Source organism: Chinchilla lanigera, unplaced genomic scaffold (genome assembly GCF_000276665.1).
Source record: "Chinchilla lanigera isolate Chin_1 unplaced genomic scaffold, ChiLan1.0 scaffold00173, whole genome shotgun sequence".
NCBI classification, from domain to species: domain Eukaryota; kingdom Metazoa; phylum Chordata; class Mammalia; order Rodentia; family Chinchillidae; genus Chinchilla; species Chinchilla lanigera.
The window spans coordinates 1382736-1398301 of record NW_004955574.1 but is presented as its reverse complement, the minus strand read 5'-3'; the positions used below and the strand labels follow the sequence as shown (position 1 = coordinate 1398301).

The following is a 15566-nucleotide window of genomic DNA, read 5'->3' as shown; positions in this document are numbered from 1 at the left end:
AAAAAAAAAAAAAAAAAAAAAAAGAGTGAGTTAAATCATATTCAGTGCTGAACAAGAGGCCTGACTCAGAGAAAGTACTTAATCAATGTGATTTTTTTTATGAGCTTATTTTATTACTCACCGAAAGGGGGGAGGGTTACTTCCCCTGTGGAGTACTGACACACCCTAGTACCACTCTAGAAGCAGCTTTGGAACTGGTGGAGACATTGGTTTTGCCTACAAATACACACTCTTTTCTGCTTTTTTTTTTTTTTTTTTTTTGGTACCGGGAATCAAACTCATGACCTCAGGCTTGCCGGGCAAGCACTTACGCCACTGAGCTATATCCCTGGCCACTCTTTTCTGCTTTTTGATGACCCCAAAATCTCTGAGAATCCTGAGGTGTCTGAAATCTCTTTCTGTGGCCAGACTGGAACCACCTGCTGGGATTACAGTATAATCGTCCTTGAAGCTCTATGGCGGGTAGATCCCAGGGTCTCTACAGATACTTAATAAAATGTAAATACTGTGTACATAGTTGTTATTCTGTGTTTAGGAAATAACAAGAAAAGTCTGTACATGTTCAATAAGGTCAGGTTTTTTTTTCTCTTCTTTTCCCTTCCTCTCTTCCTCCTTCTCTCCCTTCCATTTGCCATACTGGGGATTAAATCAAGGGCCTTTGCACCAAATTATATCCTCAGCCTCTTTTTTTTTTTTTTTTTTTGGCTTTTTGAGACAGGGTCTCCCTATGCTTTTTTTTTTTTTTTTTTTGGCTTTTTGAGACAGGGTCTCCCTATGCAGTTCAGGCTGGCCTTGAGCTCACTTTGTAGCCCAGGCTGGTCTCAAACTCCCAACAATCCTCCTGCCTCAGCCTCCTGAGTGCTGGGATTATCGGCGTGTGCCACCACACTCTGCCCATTTTTTATTTTGAGACAGGGTCTTCGTGAGTTTCCCAGTCTGGGTTTAAACTTGGGATTCTCCTGGCTTAGCCCTCCAGAGTGCTAGGATTACAGGTACATAACCCTGTTTTTCTTTCTGAATATTTTCAGTGTGAAGTTGGTTGAATTCTTGAATACAGATCTGCAGATTCAAAGAGCCAACTGTAGCTGTGCATAGTAGTACACGGCTATAACCCTAACACCCAGGAAGCTGAGGCAGGAGGATTGCTGCAAGTTTGAGGCCAGCCTGAGCTACATAGTGAGATCTCATTGGGGGTGAGGAAGACAAAAAAAAAAAAAAGAGCCAATTATATTTATTTTATTTGCACTGAGTAGGTGTTGCTGTTGCCATAATTTGGCCATAAGTGCTGCCCTGCACCACACTGGGATTATTAAAATATGGTATATGCTTCAATTTACTTTTTTCTTTCTTTTTTTTTTTTTTTTTTTTTTTGAGGTAATGGGGATTAAACCCAGAGCCTCAAGAAGGCTAGACAAGTGCTCTACCACTGAGCTACATGCCTCAGCTCTTTCAATATTTTGAGACAGGTTTGGCCAAGGCTTGCCTTAAATTGTAATCGTCCCACCTCAGCCTCCGCAGTAGCTGGGAGTATAAGACCACCACAACAAACTTGTTTTACCTAAGATTCCCCTACTTTTTAAAATTTTAAAATATTTGTTTGTTTTTGTTTTGAAACAGAGTCTCACTACCTAGTTCAGGTTGGCCTTGAACAAGGTTATGTAGCCCAGGCTGCCCTTGAACTTACAGCAATCCTCCTGCCTTAGCCTCCTAAGTGGTGGAATTACAAATGTGTGCCATCACATCTGGCTATTTTGGTTTTTGAAACAGGGTCTTGCTATGCCTTTTAAACTGGTCTTGAACTCACTTTATAGTCCAGACTGGCCTTGAACTTGCAGTGATCTCCCTGCCTCAGCCTCTTGAGGGCTGGGATGACATGTGTGCGCCACCAAGCTCAACTTTTAATTTTAAAATATTTATTTATTTTGCAGTCCTAGAAATTGAACTCAGAGCCTTCACACTGAGCTACATTTCCAGCCATTTTTTGTCGGGGGTGAGGGGGACAGGGTCTCCTTAAGTTTTGAATTGCCCAGGCTGGTCTTAAACTTGGGATCCTCCTACTTCAGCCTCCCAGAGTACTGGAATTACAGGTACTAGCACACCTGAATAACCCCCAAAATTCTTCATTCTGAAACTCACTTGAGTCCTAAAGTGATACAGGATCCTGGACTTATGTTCAACCTTTAATTTGTGTTCCCTTGGCAGATTGCATGCACACAAGTAGGTATAAAATGAAACAGAGAAGGGGCCAGGGATGTAGCTCAGTGGCACAGTGCCCACCTGGCAAGCACAAGGCGCTGGGTTCGATTGATTCCCAATACCCCCCCCAAAAAACAAAATCAAAACCAAAACCAAACCAAACAAAAAAATGAAACAGATTGTGAGTGTACCTGTTCTATTATAGATCAACATAAAAACTTCAAGTGATCAGGTATTTATCACATGCCCAAGTGTGAACATAGTTATTCATAACAGTCCCAAATGGAAACTCCTAAAGTACCTCTAAACAGATGAATAAATAAACATCATGTAATCTAGTCAGATGATAGAACGTTATTTAATCTACATAATGAGACCTTGTCTCCAAAAAAACGAAACAAAACTAGCAGTCAGCAGTACTGTGACTGGGCTGCCTGTGAGCACTGATTCGCCTCCAGCCCTCAGCCAGGCAGGCTGCACTTCTGCTCTGCCTTAGCCCCCTCTTCCTACTAGCATGGAGCAGGGTCAGCAGGCCTCAGGCCAAGCATAGTGCCTTCAGGCCCTCCCTGGGCATGTGGCCACCCTGTGACCTTCCACTGTCTCAGGAAGAGGTGGAAAAAAAATTTTTTTTAAGTAAACAAAATCCAGGCTGGGCCTAGTGGCCCACACCTGTAATCCCAGCACTTGGGAGGCTGAGGCAGGAGGATCAGTGCAGATTCGAGGCCAGCCTGGGCTACAAAGTGAGTTCAAAGCTAGCCTGAACTGCATAGTAAGACCCTGTCTCAAAAAGACAAAAGATAAAAATAAATAAATAATAAAGTAAAGAAAATCCATACTTAGAGCTCAGCTTTGGAGTTGAGTGGGTTGCAAGAGTGTTCAAAAAATATGGTGAGTATTTAAATTAAATTTAATGAAGTGAAATTTAAAGACAGTGAAAGACCCATTGCCACCAACCCCTGTAAGATTATTCCTCCTCATTTCATGTCATCTTGTCACTCTTGCCACTTTCCAAAGTAGTTCTGGAAGTGTTCTACTGTGAGTGTCTTTATGAAGCTGCAGCAGAGTACCATCCAGTGGAGAGGCAGGCTTGTAAAAACATTACAGTCATCCACCTCATTCACTGGATCTGGCCTCAAGTGACTTCTGGGTCTTCCCTAAAATCAAAATGACCATGAAATGTAAACATTTTGAATCAGTTCAGGCCAGCAAAGCAGCCACAACAGTGCAGCTAAAGACACCCACAAAAAAGGACTTCATGCTGGGTGTGCTGGCGCACGCCTGTAATCCCACCACTCAGGAAGCTGAGGCAGGAGGCTTCTTGTGAGTCTGAGACCAGCCTGAACTGCATAGCAAAACCCTGTCTCAAAAAAAGGCCAAAAAATAAAAAAATAAAAGACTTCATAAGTGCTCAGAAAGCAGCAAGAATGAAAGGATAAGTGTGTTTGAAGCAAGGGGAAAAATCCTCTTGAGGGGACTAATGGTGGTATGTCTTTTTCTGTAACAAAGTTTTTATTTTTTTAATTTAAATTTAAACATTCAGTATGTATTTTTTTCATGCCTTATATAATGTCATCTATACAGTACTATTGTAGTATATAAAATAGTCCCCTCCCAAAACATGCCTCCTTGTGTTTCACCTATTTATTCTTCTCCTGTTTATCCTTCTCCACCTCCCTGTCCTGAGCAACTTCTTATCTTTTTTTTTTTGTTGTTGTTGTTTTTATTTTTTTGAGACAAGGTCTTATTATGTAGCTCAGGCTGGCCTTCAACTAACAGCAATCCTCCTGCCTCAGCCTCCTGAGTGCAGGGATCCCAGGCATGTGTCACTATGCCCAGCTTTCTTATCTCTTAACTGTCATCTCAGTTTGCTTTTTTCCAGAATGCCATACGCTTGGAACATGCAGCCTTTTCACACTGGCCTTTTCACTCGTGCATGTAAGATTCTTCCATGTCTTCGTGGCTTTGTAGCTTACTGCTTTCTATGGCTGAGTAATACTCAGCTGTCTGAGTTTATTTGCCCAGTTACCTTTTGAGAGCCATTTTGGTTGTTTCTTGGTCTTGGCAGTTATGAATTAAACTGTTAGAAACATTTGTGTGCCTATTTTTATGTGGACAAGCATTTTCAGCCCTACTGGGTATGTACCTAGGAGTGCAGTTGCTAGATTGCATGGTATTCAGCTTTGTGAGAAATCGCCAGTGTGGAAGCTTTTCAAAGTGCTCATTCTCCAGGGCATCTGACTCCTGGCCTATGACAGATGATCGACTCTTCACCCCAGTTAAGGTCCTTTGCCCCAAGCCGCAGCATCTGGTTCATTTACTCGTACTTTTCAGCAGCGGCCCAACTCTACCCTGAGAAAGTTCCAAATTAGGAGAAATAAGGGCAGGACCTTTGTGTTAGGCTCCAGGGAGCCACGGGCAGTCAGGCAGCCGCCACTATTTGAGAACAAAATCTTCTCTGTTTTTTCCAGCAGCAGGAAACCACGGCAGACTCTCACACTCACTGTACCTCCACTCCCGGAGCCAGGTGGGAGCTCGGGCCCCAAGCTCCCGGTCATTTGTTACTCACGAGGCTTGCTTGACGGCTCTGACCCTGTCACTGTTTCCTAGAGTTCTGATAAAGTTAGTATTTTTGATGGTTCTGTAGTGGAATGGGTGGGGAGTTTTAAAATGACTCATTTAGTCTTTTTCTTTGGAGTTTTTTTGTTTGTTTTTTGTGTTTTTGAGCTGCGGTCTCAGTGTGTTGCCCAGGCTGCCTTCAAATTCCTGGACACAAGGGACCCTCACACCTTAGCCTCCCTTGCGCTGGGATTGCAGGTGCCCCACCTTGTCGACTTAATCTTTTTACTCCTTCTAGGTGTGTCCAGACAGTCTCATTTTTTTGTTTTGTATAAGACCATGTAGGTGGGGGCTAGGGATTTAGCTCAGCAGCACAGCGCCTGCCTGGCAAGTGCAAGGTCATGAGTTCGATTCCTGGTACTGGAAAAAAAAAAAAAGTCCATGTAAGTTGTTTTATTTTATGCACCCCCACGAGAGAGACAGTAAGTATAAGGAATAATGGCATTGTTTAAGAATTGTGGGCCGGGCGTGTTAGCGCACACCTGTAATCCCAGCACTCGGGAGGCTGAGGCAAGAGGATCATTTCAAGTTTAAGATCAGCCTGGATTACAAAGTGAGGTCAAGGCCAACCTGAACTGCATAGGGAGACCCTGTCTCAAAAAGACAAAAAAAATAAAGAATTGTGAGATTGGTGGAGCCTCACTTCCCCTCCTCCCCCTTTTCCTTTATCCCTGGGGAATATTACTGAGTATTACTAAGAGTTTATTACTCTTTTGATTTAAAAAAAAGGGTAATAAACTAATTTTTAAAAAATATTTCCACCAGAAAAAGAATTGTGGGATTGATATAGGGGAAAGAAACCTAAAACCTGCTAGATATCCAAAATGCCAAGTTCGTGTTCTCTAAAATTGAGGAATGAATTCTAAGAACGATGGAGGTTAAAAATAGGAAGAATTTATTGAGAGAAAGAAAGCCTCTGTCTATGAGGCCCATAAACGGGCCTGGGAAAATGGGTTACCCACCAAACCTGCTTCTCAAGGGTGTCTACTGAGCAAAGCTACGAGGGGAGGCAGGTTCAAGGTGGGACAGAACTATAATCAATCAGATTATAAGTGCAGTTGCTTAGGTAATACTGAACCAAAGGGAAATAACAAGATAGGTATGAGGTGGGACGAGACTATGGTGAACCAGTAGGATTACAGCAAGTATAGTCACTTGGCTGATGTTGATTAAGTGGGGATCAAATTAGGAAGCAAGTCATGTAGCAAGCGCACTTGGGATGGACGAGGACTCCCCTGGAAAGGGTGGGTTAAGGAGGTTTGGTCCTCACCCCCAGGTGATCGGTGTATACTTAGAATATCAATCACTGCTGTTCATCCCTAGGAGAAGTACATGAGTGAGTAGTTTTTCTTAAGTCTGGCCTTCAGTGAGTGCGCCTCCAGCCACAGTTGTCTTCTGCACTGACCTCCCGAGGGTCAGCTGTCTGATGGCCTACAACATTTCTACCTAACTTAGCTATCTCTAATAGGATTGGTATACAGATTAAGTACATACCATTAACAAATTCTTTTTTAAAAAATTTCTTTTGGTACCAGGAATCGAGCTCAGGACCCTGCACTTGCCAGGCAGGCACTTGTGCTGCTGAGCTATATCCCCGGCCTTCATTAACAAATTTTAAATGGCCTACAATTTTTTGGTCAGAGTAAAGCAAAGAGTAATCCTGGGGGTGGATATTTCTTCCAGTCCTCTTGTTCTTGTGCCTGTTCTCCCATATTATGCAGGATTAATTCAAAGAAAATTACTGTCTCAGGAATGGTGCTGAATGTGTTGTCAGAACAGAACATGTAATCACCAACTTCACTTTCTACAGTGTGACCTCCACCTGATTTTCTTTATTCAAAAACTAAGATTTTACCGTGTGGAGAGACAAGGTGGAAATCCAATTTTAGTATATGTGCTGCCGAAGCCAGCACAGCAAGGTGGGAATCAGTGTCTCACCCTGCTCCACCTAAAACTTGCTATTCACTTCCAATGAGGCCTGCAGTGGCCGGGCTGCTGGAAGCTCTCGGGCCTGCTGGAAGGGTGAAGGTGCTGTCCAAGGAAGGCGAGGCCCTAGGGGCAAAGCGACGGGGAGGAGCAGGGGGAGGAACAGCCAAGTCTCCGGTCCATCCCTGCGGGCGGGCGATCTGCGCGGAGAGCGGGTGGGAGGTGGGGTGGGAGGTGCGCACGCTGACGCTCACCCGCTGGCGGCTAGGGAGGCTGCCGCTCCCTCTGCGGAGAAGCCGTGTCCTCAAGGGCAGAGCGACTTTCTTGTTCTTTGGGGGTCAGTTTTGGCAATGAATCTTTCTAGGAATTTGTCTATGTTTCCATTATCTATTTTTTTTTTGTCTCTAACTTAGATAACTAATTTATCTTTGTTGTCTAATTTGGGTGTAAGTTATCTAAATACAGTTGTCCACAGTATTCCCTTACAACCCTTTTTATTTTTATGAGGTCATTAGTGATCCCCCTCCTCTTTAATTCCTAACTTTAGTAATCTGTATCTCCTTTCTTTTTCCTCCCTGAAGTGTTCTAAATTTAAATCCTGCCGCCCCCCTCTTTTTTTTTTAATGAACCCTACTACTTTAGATGTAATATGTCTTTCCGTAGTTAACGCTCGGATTCCTTTAGGGTGTAAACTTAGTGTTTGACGTAAATCATTTCCTTCCGGTCTCTCCTCTCCTCCCCTCCTCTCCCCCTCCCCTCTCTTACCTTCTGCCCACCACCTTCCCCCTTCTGTCCCTTGTGCCTGGCAAGCGCTCTGCCTCTGAGCTGCACACCAGCCCCTTTCTGTTTTCCAGGTGACTCAGAGTCTTTGGTAGTTGGACACAGGCTCCGAGTGATCTCTGAGGCTTTGGTCTGAGAATTCCCTTGCTGTGAACGCTGGTTTGCTGTGTTTTGAGCGCTGTATGACTCACTTTTCCTTGCTCTGTTGACACTGTCCTCTTTCTTAGCTTTGTTTTTGACAAGTTTGCCATCAGGCTGATTGTCGTCCTTTGTAGACTGTTGGCCTCTTCTTTCTGGTAATGTTAAGAGTTTGCTGTCTGTCCGTGGTGTCCTGCAGCTCTGCTACTAAGTGTTGTGGGATGAATTCCTATTTTTCTGGTGGTACTTGGATTTGAACACAGGACTTTCACACTGACATATATATGTCCCCAGCCCTTTTACTTTTTTGTTTTGACACAGTGTCTCCCCAAGTCACTAAGTCTGGGCTAGAACTTGAGATCCTCCTGTCTCAGCCTCCTAGAGTGCTGGGATTATAGGCCTGCCCCACCATGCCCAGCCAGAATGCCTGTCATTTAAATGTCCTTGATTTCTAGAACTTTCTTTTTTTCCCTAATGTTTATTCTCATCCTGAAATGACACCATATTCTCTTATGCTCAGTTTTGTTGGCTCTCCACATGTTACTGTTTTCTAGTTCTTGGGGCTTTGTGAGGAGAACCTCACTTTGTATTCACTTAGTTTCCCTGTGGTGGTGCAGCTCTTTAAGCCTCCTAGGTCTCCAGTTTGAGTTCAAGGCTCGAAATTTTCTCTTTCCATCTCTCTGTCATTATTTTGGGGGAGTACTGGGAATTGAACTCAGGACCTTGTGCTTGCCAGGCAGATGCTACGCTGCTGAGCTATCTCCCTGGCCCCATTCCCATCTGTCTATTATGAACCCTGATTCCAACCCTTGGGGTAGCATTCATTAATAGAAGTATGACATGAGGGGCTGGGGATATAGATAGCTCAGTGGCACAAGCGCCTGCCTAGCAAGCTCAAGGTCCTGAGTTTGATTCCCAGTACCAAAAAAAAAAAAAGTACAACATGAGCCATACATACTTTAATATATTCTATTCTTTTTTTTGGTACCAAGAATCGAACTCATGACCTCAGGCTTACCAGGCAAGCACTTATGCCACTGAGCTATACCCATGGCCCTACTTTAATATATTCTAAAGACCAGGGGCTGGGGATTTAGCTCAGCGGCAAAGCGCCTGCCTGGCAAGCGCAAGGTCGTGAGTTCAGTTCCCGGTACCGGAGAAAAGCCAAAAAAAAAAAAAGTATATATATTCTAAAGACCACATGAAAAAAAAAAAAGGTAGATGAAATAAATTTAGTGACATATTTAACCTACTATCTCTAAAATATTGTCAGTTTAGCCAGGCATGGTGGTGCATACCTATAATCCCAGCACTCAAGAGGCAGAGGCAGGATCACTGCGAGTTTGAGGCCACCCTGGGGTACATAGTGAACCCTGTCTCCAAAAAAACAAATAAATAAAATAAAATATTTTCACTTTAAAGCTGGACGTGATGGTGCACGCCTGTAATCCCAGCACTCAGGAGCCTAAGGCAGGAGGATCGTTGTGAGTTCAAGACCAGCCTGGGCTACAAGGTGAGCTCAAGGCCAGCCTGAACTGCATAGTGAGACCCTGTCTCAAAAAGAAAAGAAAAAAATGTATATATATTTATTTATTTCATGTATATAAAAATTCACTGTACATAGAAATTTACATTTTTTGCACTGAATCTTCCCAGTCCCGGTTGCACTCTATGCTTGCAGTGTGTCTCCATCTGGGCCAGTCACAGTTGAGGTACTTCATGGCTGAGTGACCCAACCCCTTTTCCCCCCTTCCAGGTCCCCTACGTGGACCTTATTTACTCCTTGGGCCTCCTAGAATCCACATCTCCAGCTTAATTTTTTCTTTTTTTTTTTTTCCTCTTTTTGGTCTTTTTGAGACAGGGTCTCGCTATGCAGTTCAGGCTGGCCTTGAGCGCACTTTGTAGCCCAGGCTAGGCTGGAACTCGCAGCAATCCTCCTGTCTCAGCCTCCCGAGTGCTGGGATTGCAGGCATTGGCCATGCCTGGCCTAAATTTCCTCGTTGAATTGGTCAGGTTCCCTTTGCTGAACACAGCACCTGATGCCCACAGCTTGGAGGAGGAAAGTTGCATTGGCTCCTGTGTGCAGTCTGTGGCCGGCTGGCTCCGAGGCATAAACATGAACATTACCAGGAAGCACACGGAGAAGCAGGGCTGCTGCGCTGTGGTGGCTGGGAAGCACAGCGCAAGGCTGCAGTGCAGGGGGGTGGGGGTGGGAATAACAGTGGATAGCAGTGACCCCAACTTCTTGGTGCCAAGTCCAGTCTCCTAGACGACAGTTTTTCTTCCCATGGACTGGTGGGGGCTGGTTTCAGGGTGACTCAAGGCATTACATTTGCTGTTTGCTTTCTTTGTATTACTGTTGCATTGTAACGTACAATGCAATACTGTAATTGCACAACTCACCGTCATGCGGAGTCAGTGGGAGCCCTGAGCTTATTTTCCAGCAACTCGATGGTCCCATCTGGAGTTGGTGGGACAATGACGCCCAAGGTGTGCTGCTTATGGCGTCTGCCCTGTAATCTCGTCCGGGCAGCTGTCACTGCAGAAAACCCTGCTTCACAAAGACAGGGTGCTGGAAATGGAAGCAGGCTTTTCAGTGCTTCTATGGCAATATCGAGTTATCTCCCTTTATCTTTAATCTGGGACATATGGAGAATTGAAGTTGTCCCAAACATACTGTTAAGGCTGCTGTGACTTGTGGTCTCAAGCAATTGATTCTCTTGTAGCACAGACCAAGTTGATCGACCTGGCTTAGTCACAGTTAGGTCACAGATCCTTCCTTCCCAGTTCAGGGATCTTTTGTGGTCGGGAAGTGATGCGCAAATTCTTTTCAAAGCTGAGACAGGTGGTCATGCTCTAGAATGGAGAAGCAGGGCCCTGCCTCAGTCTCTTTCAAAATCCCCAAATGTTTGAAATGTGTCAAAAAACCAGTGTTCACTTGTTGCCCCATAATCCTAGTTTGGCTTTGAATGTATCCACTTCAACTGCTGACTTGAACACAATTGTTTTTTGCTTCTGAAGGGTTCATTTAGCAAGTTGAATCTGTCACACAAGTAAGCAAGTTTGGTGACCTATTCTGTGTCACTGAACTGTACCGCTGGTGGTGCCTGTTTTTCTAAGAAATGTCTGGAGCTCTCTCGCAAATCAGAAACTCTGGCAGTGACCCCTCTTCAGAAAGCCATCTCACTTCTGTGGACAAGAGAAGGCATGCGTGCTCTGCGTTCCTCTCCTCAAGGGCTGCATCAGCAGACACGGGGAAAGGGCTTGTACTTTAACGTGTTGATAATTTAATCACATTCTGCAAAATGCTCCCAAGTTTAGGTGACTGTTTTGGCGAGCCAGCATTTCTCTATGGATGACAAAGTGACTCACATTTACAAGCAGCCTCTTCGACCTGCATAATGGAACCAGGAGGCCATCCTATCCTGACACAAAATGACCAGTTCCATCTTCCTGGTGTGATGCAAAGACTTGAGCAGTTGTGCTTCTGTGTTGTTGGTTGGAACGGAAGTGCATGTACCATGTCCTCATGCGTACTGTCCTGAAAAATACATCACACAAAAACAAGCATTGTTGCCTTGCAGTCAACATCAGTAGACTTACCCACCTAGGTTATGTACCAGAGCAACTCATTAATCCTCCCTGACAACTGTGCCTCAGTACCCACTGCTAGTTCATCATCTGTCTAGTCATGGTGCTACCCAAAGAGGAACATGTGTCACACTTTGAACCACATCCTCTCCTAAAAGTTCCCAACACATGTCCTTAGCAGTAGGCAGGACCAACTCCTTGACAATAGTCTCCCATCCAAGTACTAACTAGGCTTGACCCTGATTAGCTTTTAAGATCAGACAAGATCAGGCACGTTCAGGGTGGTATAGCCATAGACTGTCTTTACCAGTAGTCAAGGGCTTCTTAGCTTTAGACATGCAGTTGGCCACTAAGAATGATGCTCTCAGTGCAGACGCATTTGAAGAATTGTAATTGCTTCTGGCTGAGTGTGGTGGCACATACCTGTAATCCCAGGACTCGGAAGGCCGAGGCAGGATGATCCAGGCTGGCTTTGACCATACAATGAGACCCTGTCTCCAAAAAAACTTGCTTCTGTTCTTTGTATTTTTTTTTTCTTCTGAAAAACTCCAGGGACTTGTCTTTTAATGCAGGGCGCTCAGTCTTCACGTAGCAAAGCAGTTCTGAAGGTTTCAAGGCTTTGTTGGATAAACTGGTGTCACCACATGTTATACACAGTGGGCTTGGAGGTTGTGGATCACCTGTGGCAATGAACCTATAATTTAAGTAGGACTCTTGGTACTTTCTATTAAGTGCAGCTCTCTTTTTTGGCAGTCATAGAGTCTTCTGGCTCATCTTAGGGGCTCGTCCCCTTTTTAAAGAAGCTCTCCAGTAACATTTGTTTTTTACTCATTTTGGCTGGGATTAGCTTCGGGATTCCCAAAGCTATGACTGAGACAAGTGGGCAGTGCAAGAAAGAGGTGCAGATGGAAGTAGTAAAAAAAATAATGGGTGGTCCATGTGCAGACTAAAATACATGTCAGATTCTCACTTAAAGCCTGTCACCAGATGCAGCCATACAGTTGAAGTACATCAGCTCAAGTACATCAGCTCATGTGTTACTATAAAGCCTGTTTCCAGATACAGCTTAACTATCACTGGCCACTCACTGCAAACAATTGATTTATCGTCTCTGCTACTACAGCTGCTCCCCAGCACTAGCATCAACACCTCAGCTCTACTTTAGGTCATCAGGCATTAGATTCTCATAGCAGCTTAGACCCTTTGCGTGTGCTGTTCACAGTAAGGTTTATGCTTTGAGGAGCTAATCAGCTAATGCCACCGCTGGTCTGACAGGAGGTGGAGCCCAAGTGGTCTTGTGAGTGGAAGGGAGCAGCTATAAATACAGATGAAGCTTCACTAGCTTCCCTGCTGCTCACTGGCTCATTGTAGTCTGCAGACGAGTACCAGGCTATGGCCAGGGTTTAGGGACCCCTGATATATAGTAGGCAAGGCTATACCCCTACAACCAGCCTGAGAAACACCCAGGAGCATGCTTTACTAATCTGCTAGGCATTTCCTTTTTTTTTTTTTTTTTTTTTTTTTTATGAGATAGGGCCTGATATGTTCAGGCTGGCCTTGAACTCACTACATAGCCTACACTGGCTTGAATTCATGGTGAGCTTCCTGCCTCAGCCTTCCAAGTGCTGGGATTACAGGTGTGCACCACCACACTTGGACATAGACCTTTCCTTAATCCAATGAAGTTGACATATTAGAATTAACAATCACACTATATTTTTAGCTGGAAGAAGCTAGACTTTTAGCTTGACTCCATTTAGCAGTCCATGTGCTAGGAATCCTTTCATTTATCCCTTATTCTGCTCCAGTTACAGATGAGGAAACTGGGGCTGTGGAGCTCACCTGACTTGTCCACAGTCACCCAGCTGTTAGGTGACAGAGAACAGACCTGCTTGGGACTGTTTGAATTTCAAGTCCATGCTCTCCCCGCCACCCCATATCACTGCTTCATAATTTTGATTCATCCTTGTTCATTTTCAGGAACTAACCGCCACCAAGGGGTGTATCTATCTGACTTCTTCCTCGGCCTTGCCTGTCTGAGAGTGGCCAGGACCAGGTAGCAGAGAGCCATGGACCAGTATGGCCTTGGGGACAAGGGTTCCCTTCCATCGGAAACGCACCTTCCTTTGTTCTCAGAGAGCCAAGGTCTCAACTGCAGTGACACCCTCAATCGGGATCTGGGCCCCAGCACGCATGACCTGCTCTATGCCAGCCTGGGTGGCTTGGACCTGGACCCCACACTCTCGGTACCTGATGTGCCCAGTGAGGTGCTCGAGGACAACTTAGACACCCTGTCCCTGTACTCAGGGAGAGACAGTGACTCCGGGAAGCTGCTGGAGGAATATACAGATCTGGAGTCTCAGACTTCTGTACAAGGTGAGGCTGCCCCCCTGGGTGGAAGGGCCTGGGATGTTTGACAGTCCCTGCAGCCAGTTCAGAAAATTCTCCTCTCCTACAAATGATGTAGGGAAAAGCCACCCCACCCCCACCCCCTGCAGAATCACTCCCAACTCCCTAGCAAAAGCGAAAGAACTAACCCTAGGGATGGTGTTGAGAGCCATAGCTGTCTGGAGATATTCTAGCCTTTTGCTGGTGTGTGTACAGCGAGCAGCTGGTCAGAGACTTTCCTGTCTGTAACTTCATCTCAGTGGCTCTTCACCTTCCCAGAATGCACCAGGGTCCTGGCCATTCTGCTGTCAAGCTGCTTGACATTCCTAGGCCTTGCCACCTTCATTTGTAGAGAGGAGCAAAAGCAGAAACAATCACAGAAGCTCTGCATAGGCCATAAAGCATTGGACAAAAGTTAGGTATTTTGTTTTCTTAAGAGATCCCAGAACTCCTGGGCTGTAGTGACCCTCCTGCCTGCACCACCACACCCAGCTAGTTACCAATACTGTGACATTTCTTTCTTTTTGGAGGAAGGGTCTTTTTGGGGGAGGGTTGTCTCACTATGTATCCCAGGATGGCTTCGAACTCACAGTGATCCTCCTGCCTCAGCGTCCTGAGGGCTAGGATTACAGGTGTGCACCACCACACCTAGCTGATATTTCATTTTAAATAGGACTTTAATTCAGTTCTAAGCTTTTTCTCTTCAGCAGGGAAGGAATGAAGGGAGAACTCCTGAACTAATAAAATCCTTTAGTTAAATCTCCCTTTGGTTTGCCTTCTGGCTTCCCATAGAGGAGAAATTCATTTTTTGTTAATCCTCTTCCTGACCTCCTGACTTAGTTGCTTAAATGGGTAGACAGAACTAACCCAAAGCTTTGTAATCACACTTTGTAATCATCTGTAATCACACTTTGCACATGGAAGGCCACATCTGAAATTCTTTGCAGTCAGGTATTAATCTTTTTTTGATTTTTCTGTGATGGAGGTTAAACCTAGGGCCTTTGTACTGAGCACCACCGACCCCATAGGCTCTGACTAAATCACTAAATTTCCAGGCTGGGCTCAAACTTGTGATCCTTCTGCCTCAGCCTCCAAGAATATTGGGATCACAGGCCTGTGCCACCACGCCTCCCTGGCTCAGATGTTAATCTTCATTGGAATAAGTAGCTCAAGGACCATTCCAGCCCAAAGTGGTAGCACTTGCCTATAGTCCCAATACTAGGGAGGCTGAGGCAGTAAGATCACTTTGAATTCAGGGCCAGTCTGGGGTACACAGTGAGACCCTGTCTCAAAAAAAGAAAAAAAAACCTGGGCATGGTGGCACACACATGTAATCCCAGCACTTGGGAGGCTAAAGCAAGAGGATCACTGTGAGTTCAAAGCAAGCCTGGGTCACATCGTGAGCTCAAGGCCAGCCTGAACTACATAGCAAGATCCTGTCTCAAAAACCCAAAAGTAAAACAAAACAAAACAACATTCCAAAGAACTACTAAAGTGAAAAGCCTGTGAAGGCTCCACTCCACAGAGTATGAAGTAGACAGATGTTTGCTTTGTCCCTGTGCCGGCCTGATGGTAGAGGATGAAATTAGGGTACGAGACACTTGCTGAGGTGCAATACGCAGGGTCCCCAGCCTGGCCACAGAGATGGCCTGAAAATGCTGATGGCGGGAATCTGTGTAATTCACTTTTATCAGACAGTCATGGGGTCGGTCCAAGTCATTAATCTAGTTCAACCTTTCCTCACTTGCTTTACACTTGATTTTTTTTTTTTTTTTTTACCTTGTAGGAGAATAGGAATCCATTGAATGTTAAATTTCAACTGTTTATACTTCTCTTAGATTCAGGTCGTATAAGGGCATAGGTTTGCCATGTTCTTGAGACAGGGTCTCCCTGTGTTGCCCAGGCTGGCCTTGAGCTCCTGAGCTCAAAAG

The 15566-nt window shown here is 45.0% G+C and overlaps 1 protein-coding gene across 1 annotated transcript in view; it reads left to right on the top strand.

The window, feature by feature from the left end:
• The window catches only part of Znf541 (zinc finger protein 541), a 48762-nt gene that overhangs the window by 8070 nt on the left and 25126 nt on the right, over positions 1-15566 (top strand). The window contains exon 3 of the mRNA XM_013509544.1: positions 13228-13623. Coding sequence (XP_013364998.1) covers positions 13317-13623 — 307 coding nt within the window. The 5' untranslated portion in view covers positions 13228-13316. The remainder of the gene's footprint in view (positions 1-13227; positions 13624-15566) is intronic.